Raw genomic sequence first — 14,157 nt, forward strand, 5'->3', positions numbered from 1 at the left:
TACGTGTTTTTGTGCAGGCGTGTTTAGGTATGTGTGACCAGGGGTGCCATGGTGGAGGGGGTGGTCCTCAGGGATCTGGGACTGGACTGACACCCCCAAATGTCTTCTCCACACACAGTTATTGCTCTAGAGGGGTAGAAACTTCCATTCCTCTTATATTTTAATAATATTGCTCCTAGGTCACCTCCCCTCTCTGGATCTTGGTATCCTAACCGGAAGTCGCATAGGCGATACCTAAGCACCCTTTGAACTTTAACAAAGCTCACCAATAGGACTTCATCCAGCACCTGGGGAGTCTCTCTCAATGGAACATTCGGCTGGCCAGGGTGGGTGACGGGTTCCACTTGGAAATACCTACTGCCTTTTGTAAAGGGACTGCCAAGAATGAATCATGTTAGAAATACGTCCTTTTAAAAGAATCACCTTTGCCGTAGCATGCCTGTGATCACCTGCATGCCTGTGTCCTGTCATCTTTGCTGAAGTCCACTTCCTGCAGTTAGCTAATCACCTGCCTGCAATGGGCTGGAAGGAGATGAAAGAGACTTACCCTTTGGCTGGGGGTCAGGGGCCTAGGTGTTGACCCTGGGTCTGCCTTTATTACGGATGGAGACTTGGTTACTTAGTATCAACTGTCAGGACTTTGATTTCCTCATCTTCAAACTGGGATCAGAATCCCCATCTTACCCAAAGAGTAGGGAGAAGGAATAATATATGTGAACATACCTTTGACGTTGTAGAACTCTATGTAAATGTTAAGTCTATTCTCCATTTAAAAATCTGCCAACCCGTTATCTCTTGGGTGTGTTAAACCACATGCATCTGTGCTTCCAATCAACCAGAGACCCTACTTTCTCTGGGCCATGTGGCAGAGGAACAAAATCTGTGATTATTTTCTTTGAACTACTCTTTCATTTTAGAAACTGCGACATCTTCAGAGAAAATAAATATTCTGTGATATTCACAGCTGTACCCCTATGAGAGTAATTAAGAGACTCTCAGAGGCAAAGTTATATATAAAATATCCCCAGGAGATTCATTTTTCCACTGAAATATTCCATAAAGATGAGAATCACTCCTCACACTCCCACCCGCTCCCACCTTGTTCCCGTTCCCTGAAGACACAAAATCCTTGAAGTATTATTGAGGTTACTTATATTTCGTTTCAAATATGAAACGTAGTTATCTAGGCTCTTAAGATTTAACATTTACACATAAAGGGTCACCACAAATAATTAAATATCGTTCAGAAAAGGTGAATAATTTGTTTTCCTGCAAAAAATAGCCTTAAACCTATAAAAGATCCTTCCCACTCTGAAAATAATTCATACCTCTTGACCCTCAGAAATTTCTGGCCATGGACTTGGGGTACATCCTTGAGTGATGGACCCATCTGTCCAGAACCGGCTCATCTCACAGGGCTTGTGAATGATCATGCAAATCTGCTTCACAAGCCTCATTGGCTGGCAGCTGAAATTCCAAAGACAAGATCATTGGCAGCATCAACAGCTACAGAGGCATTAAGGACAAGGATTAGAAAGGGCTTTTGTTTAGAGAGGAGGCAGCCATTGGTGACTTCAGAGACATCACTCTATGTCGGCAGAATGACAGGGCACAGAAGCCAGAATGCAAGGACTTAAAGCAGGTTGGGGTGTTGAGGAAATGGAAGCAGAGGTACCCATTTGCTTGATAGATACATTAGCAATGAAAGGAAGGAGACTAATAGAACAGTGGCTCAAAGGAGGTGAGGCATGTATTTTCTTAGTTACTTATAGCCAAAACATGCCCATGTTTCAAGGTCAAGGAGAAGGAGCTAGTGAGATCCACCAGCTGTAAGTTGTGCAATCTTGGACAAGATACCCTACTTTTCTGAACCTAAAAATCTTCTTCCATAAAATAGGGGTAATGATACTGCATATTGATACTATATATTCCATTGGTAATGAGGTAGTTTGTGGACACTTAGCTTTACATTGTACATGGCACCCTTTAAGTGGTCAACAAATAAGAAGATGATTAACAAAGGGAAGGAGGTAGAGGAGGAAGCAAAAGAGGCAGCCAAAGCAGCAACAGAGAGGGAAGAGGAGGGGAGGGAGACTGTATTGGAGAAGCTGGAAAGAGACCACTGCAATCAGATGGGAAAAGGATGGATGGCTGTGTAGACAGAGAGGCTCTCTGGCAAACAGGGGCACAGGTTGGGAGGCTCCTGAGGGACGTTCCCAATTTCCTCAACAAAGGACACATGGTTTTCTTTGAAACAACAGCAAGAAGGGGACAATTAGGGGAGAGAAGAAAAGGTTCGGGATTACCTAAGTGAAGCACATACTAAGACTCCACAGAGGTGAACAAGGAGCTTATAGAGTAGCCACAAGAGTCCATTTGAATAAGAAGAAAAGTCCACGTCAGAAGTGCAGGTAAGGGCAGAGCAGAAGGTCAAGGGAGAGGGGATAACGGAGTGGAGGTGAGGACAAGTCTGTCTTTCCTTCCCTTTTTTTGTCTTTTCTTCTTCCCTCTTTCCCTCTCCCTTCATCTCCATCCTTTCGTTCTTTCTTTCCTTCTCCCTTAAGGGGTAATATACACAGTAGAAAGAGTTCTTAATTGTTCCTTCTTCTGTGTTTTCTATCTTCTTGTGAAACTTAAAGGATCGATATTCAATCTGTAGGTTCTTGTGAACATACTGAGCTCTTTGGAAAAAGGAGCTATAAAAAGGGGAAATAATAGCAAAATTAATGTTGAAAGTCTTAGACTATTAGCATTATAACATGCAGCCTGAAAATGGATCCCAGAGCCCGAGAAGCTTAGGTATGACAAAGAAAAATGTAAGCTTAATTGGAAATCTCTCCCAGACTCATATCTTCATGCACTATTTACTCTGTTTGGGGGCTTTCCTTGTGATTAGGCTATTAAAATGCAATAACTCTCCCTTTTCAGGCTACTGAGGCAATGTCTTTTTTCTCAAGCAAAACATAAAAATAAAAAAAGCTAGAATTAGAAACATGGCTTTACATATCATCTAAAATATCTTTGAATGAATCTACCAATTTATTGAGGAAATGTTTTAGTGAGAACTGGCTATGTGCTAGGCATTGTGCATTTCATGGGGGGATAAGTCCCATAGTTCCTATAATCATGGGCACTCATCACCTTTAGAAGAAATTCCAATTCTGGGCACCATGGCAAATTAACATAAGCCAAACCTACTCTGGAGATTTTAAGGAAAAAAATCAAAAGACATGTGGATGGTTGCCAGCACTTAACATCAAAACCATGGAAAACCCACGGGAAGACAGAAGGTGGATGAGTCCTTGTGTGGAAGAAAAGTGACGGCCCAGATCAGGAGGATCCCAGGGATGCAGGCGGGAGATGTGCTTGAGAGGGCTGACGGAGTGTACCTTTTCCTTCTCCCACCTTGATCTCAGTGGACTATTGACGCTTGACGCTTTCGTGGCAAATCACCTCCCCAGCCCAGCACTTATCAGAGGTAGTGATAAGTGACATAGGGGCAGAGCTGGAGCCCCTCTGTGGTGATAACAAACATGGCGAGGCTGGTCATCCCCTGAATATTTCCTCCTCATATCCCCCAATCCCAAAGCAAAGAGGAACAGTCTTTGGGAAAGAGCAGTTCCCAAGGTTCTCTGAGGGTGCGGGTCCCTGGGGGGTATGGGGGTGAGGGATAGGAAGGAAGGGGGAGAAGCACACTGGGAGTGGCTGCTTGCTTCCTAATTGCAGAATCCGCCAGAGTCTGTCCAGGACCACCCCCTACCTCACAGCCTAAGCCTTTGCCTCTCCCTCAGGTACACATTACATCAACCGAAATTCCCAAGGCAAGACACATAGTCGGGGAGAAATAACGAGACCTCTGCAGAGCACACGTACCCCGAAAGGCAACATACTGAAAACCTCTACTGGAGAATTTTAAATAAGCCTGATAAATATCATTTAAAAAAAGGAAGGAGGGATATTTGAAACACAAAGTAAGAACACGCAGTTGTGAATAAGAAGAGATGGGAGATCTTGAGCATGAAAAATGAAAGTGTAGAAGTGAAGAACCCAATCAATGAGTTGGAGAGCTGAATGGATACATCCAAAGAAGAGAGACTGATTCAGGAGAGAGAAATTAGGTGTGGGAAGTATGGGTGAGTAAAGGAATTAACTCATTTTATTTCTGTTTAGATATGCAATGACCTCCTATTACTTCTCCCGTACAAACCAAAGCATAGCCATGACAACCAAAACAAAGATTCTAGATGAGACCAACAAGACAAGGGGGAAGTAATGCAAGATGGATGAAAGTGTGTGAATGTTCTTCTAAGGGAAAAAACCCCACCAATAATAATAAAGCAAATAGCAGATAAAATCTAATTAATAAATATATAATAAAAATAATGCATTTTGGTAGGGGGAGGGGAGATGGAATGAAGAGTGAATGGGAGGGAGCTGTTGCCTTATTAATCTTTGCGGTAAAAACACATTCTCAAGTGTATATAAATCATGTAAATCATTGAGAATGTGTCCCTTTGGATCAAATGAGCCTCCTCTGGGACCTAATTTCTGAAATCCATGTTCAATTTAAGGTCTTATTTTCAATGGCTCCCTCTCAGAATTGGACCCTTCCATACTCAAGTCACACTTTAGGGATCGCTGAATGCAAATTATAAAGACATTGTTGGGATATCATTTCCACTATTTTTTTCCACATCTTCTCCTGGGCCACTAGAGTTTGGATTACAAACCATCCTCGGGAAGTTTCCATGCCTTTGGTGTTTCTGAGCCCGGTTCATTGAATAAGAGGATGATTCATAACTAGAATGATATAACTTCCACTCTGAAGGACCACTTGCTCCCATTTCTCCAGTTACCTGCCTTTTTCTCCACAATGGCTTTTATCACAGCTTTTCATCTGAATTCAGTTCATTGGTCATCCTCTAATTAGCCAAAAGTGTCAGCTCATGCCTGGTCAATTATCTGGTTACCTGCAGTATCAATCAACAAGACATCTCCTCTGATTTAATTTGTAGGCTCACAGCACTGAGACAGCATGGGGTCCTTTGCTGTCAGAGATTTATTAGGGCGAGAGGATTTATTGCCCTCTCAGCGATATTTCCTTCATGGTTACCAGCTTCTCATTAGAGTTGGTTAAACTGCCTTTGTGATGCACCCTGTAGCCTGGGTTTCCACTTGGAAAGGTATTTTTTACTCCAAGGGGACTTGGTGATAGCACCAACCTGCAAGCAATAACTTCAGGAATCACATGGGAGAACACTCACCATAACAGCCTGGAGAAGGGCGATGGGAGGCCTGGAATCTCCTTTATGCTTTGGGGTAACTGAATTTAATGATTGATGCTTATAGAAGGATCATAATTAGACCTTGAATTAAGGTTTCTCTAAAAAAGTGATGTCAAATTTCTTGAGACTCACAATATTTTTTGTGGAGGCAGTAATTGGATAGGATTGAATCTTAAAGGACAGGCTTTTTAACAAATTGTGTTTCTCCGTTTGGGTAAATTTCTCCTCAACTCAAGGTTAAGAACTTCTTTATGCGTTCAGCTTTTACTGAGCACCTATTATATGCAAGATTTATGCTAGGTATTGGGGATATTTGGCAAAGTATCTTGGTTTGTTTATCTGAAAAAGGACAGTAATAGAATTCTCCAAAGCTCTTCTAGTAGGTAAGATCTTTGATTCTCACCATGCTCTGAGAAAGAACCAAATCAAAGCTGTACCTTCTCTTAGAAAAAATTCCCTAAACAGATACAGTGCTGAATTTCTCAGGATATGCTTTTTGTTTATCTTACCCCATCACAACTAGGGAGTACCAGGGGGTGCTTAATTCAGACCTGGAATGGAATATATTATTTGAACTCTCTTTTTCTCAGCAGAGGTACAGGGAGCAAATCAGCCAAGCCCATGAAAGAATCTAGAGTTGACCCTTGAACAATGTTGGGGTCAGGGGTACTCACCTTCTGCACAGTAGAAAATCCGCTTGTAATTTACGGCTGGTCTCTCTGTATTTACTCTGCATGCGAAGATTCAACCAACCCTGGATCGTGTAGTGCTGTCGTATTTCCTATGGAAAAAAATCCGTGTATAAGTGGACTCATGCAGTTCAACTGTGTTGTTCAAGGGTCAAGTGTATAGTACTATTTTAGGCATTCAGTTTTCTATTTATTTTTTGCTATGAACCTACTTCTGTATTTACAACTTTAGATTGAAAAGCATGTATATAATAGCTATTAAATTGCCCTTCTGCCTTTCCAAATTGGACAAGTGATACTTTGACTAAAAAAATAATGTGTGATGCTTTTCCATCCTCTGGGGGGCAGGGAGTGGGCCGGGGTGGTGGGGGGGGAGCGGAAGTTAAATTCTAATAACAAGATACCAAAGGTCACATTTCCAGGCATGAGGCAAGCTCCAAGGACTAGCTCCCTGTCTGCAAGTAATGCACATTATTGTGAGGTCCTGCAGTTAGGATTTTAGGTGCCTTTACATGTTCCAAATCCACCAATGGTGGGACTGTCAATAGGTACATCCTCTTTGGAAAAAAGTTTGGCATTCCTGTTACATTTGAAGATACACCTACTGAATGATCCAGAAACCTTATCACGAGACAAATACCCTAGAGAAACTTCTGCACGAGGATTCCAATGTACAGGAGCAAGAACGAGTTTAGCAGCAAAATGTAAACAACCCGAATGTCTCTCAGCTCAGGGATGATAGAACGGATACATCACGTCATGGTTACATAATGTCCTACGACAGCAATCAGAAGAATAAACCTCAATTATGCACATCTGTGTGAATGAATTTTACAAGCATGATGTTGTTCACATACGGTAGGACGCCATTCATACAAAGTTCAAAACGAGAAAACTAAGCTATATTGTTCAGTGTTAAAAATATGAAGAAGTAAAGTATAGTCAAAAAAAAAAAATATGAAGAAGGCCAACAAAATGATTACTATGAAAATCAACATTCTAGTTGTGATTAGGAAAGAGCACAGGGGTTTGGGGAGGCTAGGCAGGCAATATGTATGTTTCTTGGCCTGGGTAGTAGTAGCAAAGGTATTTCACTGATTACTATTAAATTGTGTATATGTTTTTATGCACTTTTCTATTTGTCTCTTATATTTCAAATAAAGAAAAAGTATCTCCCTTTCTTGGAACTGTCTTCCAGTGCTTTTGACTTATGCCTGTCAGGGTTTTCTCAGACCTGCTTCCCTCTATCCCAGATGCCTGGGCATCTTCACACTGTCAGCCAGGGGCTGCTGCTGCGTTTAGCTGTGCCGCAGAAGGCAGAGACGATTGGCTGATGATGTCCTTCCTGTCATCAGCAGAGCTCACGTTTTTCCTCGTGTCAGTGCCTCGAATGATCCACGTTTCTCAGGAGGTTCACTGCCCTGCACAGCCTGCAGCCCACTGACAGCTCCCAGGGCTCCGCCGACAAGGCGATGGTGCCCATACTCATATAACTATGGGGCGTAGAAATGCTGTGGGGAGAAGAGTAGGGTTCGACTGAAGGAGAAGAAGAACTAGGGGAGGGAGCTGCTGATGCCGGAGGAGGAACAGTCCCTCAGATTATGCATTCCCCGCCCCGACCCCCCATACTGCCATATGCTGCCAAACACTCCCGGGTGAAGAAACACATCAGCACTAACACAAAGGTGTGGTGAAGTTAATTGAGTTCATTCATTCATTCAGCAAGTATGACTGATTCACTACTGGTGCTCAGAACAGACCCAGCTGTTGGAGAGATTTAGAAACACAAACCATACCCTGGGGAAGTCAAAGACAAAATATAGACAGGCGAGCAGCTGCATCTTCTGATGCACGTGATGAGAAACACAAGCAGAGGGTACTAACGGGAGATGGGGTGTATCTAACGGGAGGTGGGGCGTATCTAACGGGAGGTGGGGGTGTATCTAACGGGAGGTGGGGTGTATCTAACGGGAGGTGGGGTGTATCTAACGGGAGATGGGGTGTATCTAACGGGAGGTGGGGTGTATCTAACGGGAGGAAGGGAACGTGGAGGGGGCGCAGCTATTTGGTTGGTCCACAGACAGTTTGAACTCAGTGTGGCCAAATCTTAAATCATCATCTTCTATCCCATAACCCCCTCCTCCCCCTGTATTCCCAATCCAGGGTAAGGCATCCCCATCTTTCCTCATGAGAACCCAGGAGTGGGAAAAACCAAGCAGAAACTAGGAGTCATGTTTAGATGTGGTCTCTCGCCTGCTGTCTCCTTCAACAATCGCTAACGCTGGGCTTCAAGGACTGCCATTCGATAGCATTCTTCTGGACCAGAGGTCTGAAGAAATGGAGAACTAAAACAAAGAGTAGCAGATGGCAGTAGCACCAAAATCTCCTCTAGGGAGCGGCTCAGTAGAAGACATGAGGCTTTAGATCTGTGGACCAAAGAGACTTGCAAACACTGAACCTTACAATTTGTTAGGGTCACCCACTCAGTCACAGCAGTGGGGCAGGATATCCCACATGGATTGTCTGTCCAGGTAAGAAGACCAAGGGCATGGAGAAGCAGAGAAAATCTTGTGTTCTTAGTGCACAGGCTCACTCCCAAGGGAGAAGGGCTGAGCTGAGCTGAACTGAGCATGCCCAGTTCTTCCCAAATTCACCCATTAAATGTCACTCTACCTCCCTGCAGAAGGAATAGAATGCAAAAGGTGTGAGTCCAGGAATGTGCTAGGGAACTCCTTCCTCATGGAAACCCAGAGTGTAGAAAACTGAGTCCTATTTTGTGAAGATCTCATGACTTGGTCTGCTTTTCTCCAAACCCACTGTTTTAACAACTGCCTTAATCCAGACTTTCTTTAGTTACTTGCCTGAATGACTACTTCCTGCCCAAGTTGATTCCTGAATCCATGTCACGGACTAAATAATCTTTATAAACACCAACCCTGTCTCATCCTTTTCTACCTGAAAATACTTCCTTGGCTCACCTCTGTTTTCAAGATCAAGCTCAAAGTCATTTGCTTGAGACATAAGGTTTTCCTTTAATTATATTTTGCCAACCTGCCCAGATTCATTGTCTGGACACTTTGCCTGCATGTACACTTCATTCCAGCCAGTCCGAACTACTGGCAGTTCCTGAGACAAACTTTGCCCTTTCGTGCCTCCATCCCTCCTCCATCCTTCTGTCTGAAATGATGTCTTCTCCCTTCTCTGCTTCAGTAGGTGCTTACTTAGCCTTTAGAATAGTGCCACTCCCATTGACTGTCACTCAGCACCCTCTATCTGAATTAAGTATCCTTTTTCTAAGCCCCACAGCGCCTTGTGTGTGCCTCTGTCAAAGTAGATGTCTCACTAGTGCATTTTTTACTTGTTATTCTCTCCCTTTGAACTGTGAACTCATTGAGGAAGAAAACAACACTTATTTCTTGTATAACCAGTGCTTAGCCCCAAGTCTGACACAGATTTGATGCACAGAAAATGTGTGTTGAAATAAATGAATGAACATAATCTCTACAGGTCATTCTTGTTTTGATGTTCCATGATTTAATGAACCTCAGGCATCCTAGGAAATGAACAGAACAGCTACTAACGATGACCAGCTGGGAAAAAAAAATAACTGACGTCTGCACATCCCTTTCTAGTTGACAGAACCTTTTTTATTTCCTCCCTTCCCTGTGCCCTCTGGACAATCTTACCCTAAATTCAGGAGCCATAGAAAAGGGCTGAGAGAAAAATGGAGACAGTAAGTTTAACAAATGCTAATCACCTACACCTGCTGATCAAGCGGCCTAGAGTCTGAGCGCTTCCGTTTCCCAGCCAGAGCTCCTTCCACGCTGTGACGGCAACTAGCAGGAAGGTGGGGCAAGGTGGTTTCATGAACCGGTGGGTTCTCCACACTGGGCATAACACGATAGCCAGGAGACAGGACCCTCGAGGACACTGTCCCCATTCAGCCCCAGGATGGCCCTTTTCCCACATGATTCCAGCCAATGTCCTGTAGACAAGTCCCTCCCAATTTTCATCCTCTTTTTCCCACATGGAGCTCTCACAATCATGTGATGTATGATTACTGTGGACCTCATTTTTTGTGTTTTATTTTTCGTGGAATAAAAAAATTGGAAGGAGACCCATGTACTCGGGGGAACCAGGAGTGGGACCCTCTACTCTGCACGGCTGGCTTCTTCCCTCCTTCAATCGTTCCCTAGTCTCTGTCTCTTTATGTCTGTGTCTCCCAATCTTACACCGAATGTTCCGTAATCCTTTACAGGCTGTGTTTCTATCCATAAAACATAAAGTACAAAACATCCTCAGTGCATTTACCTCCGGAAACTCTCTTACCAAATATATTATATATGCTTAATTCTTAACCTATACATTCCACTGTTTTAACACAATAAATTCTCTTCTCATCAACATTATACCTAACTTTTGAATATACATGATCTCATTTAATCTGCTTAACAACCCAGCCTTGTTGGTCTTACTATTATTGCCATTTACAAATTTGAAACAAACTCAAGCTCTGAGGGAGTAATGGCTTTGTTTAAAGTCTCTGAACAGATAAGGGGTCAAAATGAAACTAAAACGGCAACAACCAAAACAACAATTATGTATTGAGTGGCTTCTATGGGCCAGGCATTGTTCTAGGCACTTGAGATACATCAGTAAACAAAATAGATAATGCATAATATTGGGGAAAGAGAATTTATTGTATTAAAATATTGGAATTTATAGGGTAAGAATCACATATATATATAATGCATTTGATAAGAGATTTTCTAGATCCCATCACAGTTAAGAATTAAATACATGTAATGCATTTGATAAGAGATTTTCTAAATCCCATTTGTTTCTATTCAGACAACAAACATAAAGAAATTGTAGAGAGATTTAGAAGGCGATAAACAGAGTAGGGCAAAGGGAGTGTGAAGTATGGGGAGTGGAGGCGGATTGTAATTTCAATCAGGGTGGTCAGAGTGGGTCTCATTGAGAAGGTGATATTGGAGCAAAATCTTGACTATCTAAAGGAAGAGTGCTCCAGGCAGAGGAAATAAGAGGTGCAAAGTGCCAAAGGCAGTACCAGAACTTCTAGGTTCGATGGAGGGGTGAGGCCGGTGGGCTGGAGCAGAGAGGGCAAGGGAGAAAGTTGCAAGAGATAAAGTTGGAGAAGTCATATGGCGTGATGATCACATAAGGGCTTGTGTCCCAGGCCTCTGACTCCAAGTCCAGAATTATTTTTACCATTTAACCCAGAAGAAATCAGAAGGCGCTCTATGCATCAAGAAAGAGTTATTACAGTTGAATATAAAGATGGAGTCCAAGGTTTATCCTGGACCATCTATTCATCCACATGAGAAAGTCTGGATGCCATTTGGATTCTAATTACTTTCATATTCCATCAGGTTAAAGCAACTTATGCATTGTGGATAAAGCACCAGTCACTTCTGCATAACTTTTAATGAGTCTGACCTAGCGTCAGCATGTATTTCCCCCTAGAGTGAACACAGTTTAAATCTTAAGGGAAAAGTAGGAACTATTTTGAAGTTTCTCCACCAGTCATTCCAAGAGTTTATTGGGACCTTCAGTTTTCTTGCCTGTGCATTACTGACTTGAACCAATTCCTTCCTACGTCGCAGAAGAGCAAGAAGCATCGTCTAACCAGAGCTCGAACTTGGGATGTCCCTGACCTTCACTTCAATGCCATTTCCCCAGGGAAAGAATTGGGAGGTACAAAACTTGCTTTACCACGGTGATCATAAGTTGGCAGGAAGATTCTAGCTCCTAACGACAGCTGGAATAAAATGAAGTGCTTGTGTCTGCGGGAGAGAAACGCCTTTATGCACAGGCCCCAACGGGAAAGCCAAATGCAAGTTCACGTGGATCACCGGCCACCTGGGGAGAGCGGCTGCCTCCAGCTGTAATAAGCTTTTCTTTGCTGCAGGGAAGCTCCAGCAGGGCCGCCACACGGGGAGCCCTTAAAGGAGCATTTGCACACAAGGCACATGGCTCTGCTGCCTTCAGTATTGACTTAGAGGTTTGTGACACTCTTAAAGTCACAGCACACAAACTCCAAGTTACTCTGTTGAAAAGGGAAATTTGGAGGACAAGACACAGGCAGGATGGGGGTATTTTTTAAAGCTTACTCTCAGGTATAAACAATTTATAAACTTCATCCTATGTAAAAGTATAATCTTTTCTTCTGTGGACATGGGCTCTGAGGTCAGACTTGGGTTCAAATCCCAGCTCCATCTTTATCGGTAAAGAAGTCAGAATAGTGGTGACCTCCAAGAGGTGAATGACTGAGAGGGACCACAGGCACCTTTCTGGGGGGATGGAAGGGTTCTATCTGGGTCATCTATGCATGGATTCCTGCAAATGTTTACAGTTATTGAGTTGTACACTTAAGAATCGTGTGACTTACTTTATGGAAGTTATATCTCAATTAAAAGGAAAAGAGGGAGAGGAGGAGGTGGAGGAAAGAAATGGAATGAGCTTCCCAGAGCGAAAAGTGTTCAGGCAGAATATGGATGACTACTAGGAATACTATAAAGGTCTCTTTGCATTAAGACTTTAGGATTTAAAGATCCACGTTGGGCTCCTCACCTTGGTAAACATATAGAGGATATTTGGATTAGAGCAACGCTTCGGGAAGAATGGTGTAATGCTGGCTGTTTTGTAAGGCAGAACTCGAGAGAGATTGACGGAGCAGGAGATTTCTGTAATGGTCTAGAGATTTCTGTAATAGTCTAGAACAGGGTTTCTTAGCCTCAGCTTTATTGCCATTTTGGACCAGAAAATTCTCTGTTGTGCAGGACTGCTTGTGCATTACATGATGTTTAACAGCATCCCTGACCTCCACCCACTAGATGCCAGTATCACCCCTGCAGTCATAACAGTAAAAAATGTCCCCAAACATTTCCAAGTGCCACCTCCCAAGGAGTGGGGAGCAAAACTGCCCTTGGTTGAGACCATTGTTCTAGAAGATCAGTAACTCCTAATTAACAGGGGGCAGTTGGGGAGGAGAACACCTGAATCCCCAAGAGGGTCTTTAAAACTAAAGATGCTCCCCCTCCAAGCCAGATACCAAGGTCAGCCAACTTGATTCTCAATCCCTTTCTCTGTGATCCAGCTTTAGCCAATAAGATATAAATGGCAATCTTCCTACAGGTGCTTTTCTTTTTTTCACTGAAGTATAAACATGATGGCTGGAACTTCAGCAGCCATCCTGCAACCATGAAATCAAAGTCAAGAGAATTCTAGATACTTTGGTGCTGACATTGTGAGTGACTGGATCCAGTGCCAGCTATCACCCATCTGCAGACTTTTCAGAATGAACAAAAAATAAGTAAATAAACCTGTTTTGGTTTACATCACTCTCGTCAGGATTTTTGTTATTTGTAGTCAAGAGCATTTGTGATCAATACCGTTTTTTTCCAGTCCTTCTCCACTTTCACCATGAGGATCACTGAGGTGATCCACAGTTACAGATAAGAATGTGTTATATGTCTCAGGAACGGAGAAAATCTTGGTCTAGTTTGGAGACTCCCAGCCCTAGCTGCAATCAGAATCTCCTTGGAAGCTACAAATAATAATGATGATGATGATGATGATGATGATGATGATGATGCCCAGGTCCCACCCCAGACAAATTAACTCCGTCCATGTGGGTGAGATTCATTTTCCATTGTGTTCAGCATCTGTTAGCTACATCCTTCTATCCAGATGATGGAGGGTCCAAGTGGAGTGCTGATTCAGTCTCGATGTCAAGCTGAGGCCTGTTTCCCACATTCCCAGCCCCACTAGGCAATATGATGCTTCAGCTGGTCCACGCTCTCCTTCTCAGCTGCCATATCCCCCTCTTCTCCCTCTTATTGCACTGGCTGCAATCTTCTTAGTATCAGGGTAACATCCTCCTTTGTGTCTGCTCCTGCGGGACTGTGTCTTTACTGCATTCACCATCATTTCCTGTCCTGCAGAACACAGCATCTCACTGAGAGTGAGCAGGAACCAGGTACCGAAGTTAGGATCTCTCTTCACAACCACTGCGTTTAGCCCCAAAGAAAGATGCTCAAAAGGGAGCCCCTTGGCACAAGTGATGTTCCCATGAACCCTGACTACAGGGACCTTATTTCTGCATCCCAGCCATGATGGTCTGACATCTCAGAAAGAGGGGCAGGAGAGCAGGGTGCTTA

The 14,157-nt window shown here is 43.3% G+C and overlaps 1 protein-coding gene across 1 annotated transcript in view; it reads right to left on the minus strand.

The window, feature by feature from the left end:
* Window positions 1-5,970: 5,970 nt before the first annotated feature.
* Window positions 5,971-14,157, minus strand: part of PLPP4 (phospholipid phosphatase 4) — a 554,796-nt gene continuing 546,609 nt past the window's right edge. Inside the window, exon 7 of the mRNA XM_059899366.1 lies at window positions 5,971-6,066. Coding sequence (XP_059755349.1) covers window positions 6,011-6,066 — 56 coding nt within the window. The 3' untranslated portion in view covers window positions 5,971-6,010. The remainder of the gene's footprint in view (window positions 6,067-14,157) is intronic.

The sequence above is a fragment of the Balaenoptera ricei genome, chromosome 16, assembly GCF_028023285.1.
Source record: "Balaenoptera ricei isolate mBalRic1 chromosome 16, mBalRic1.hap2, whole genome shotgun sequence".
Taxonomy (NCBI): Eukaryota; Metazoa; Chordata; class Mammalia; order Artiodactyla; family Balaenopteridae; genus Balaenoptera; species Balaenoptera ricei.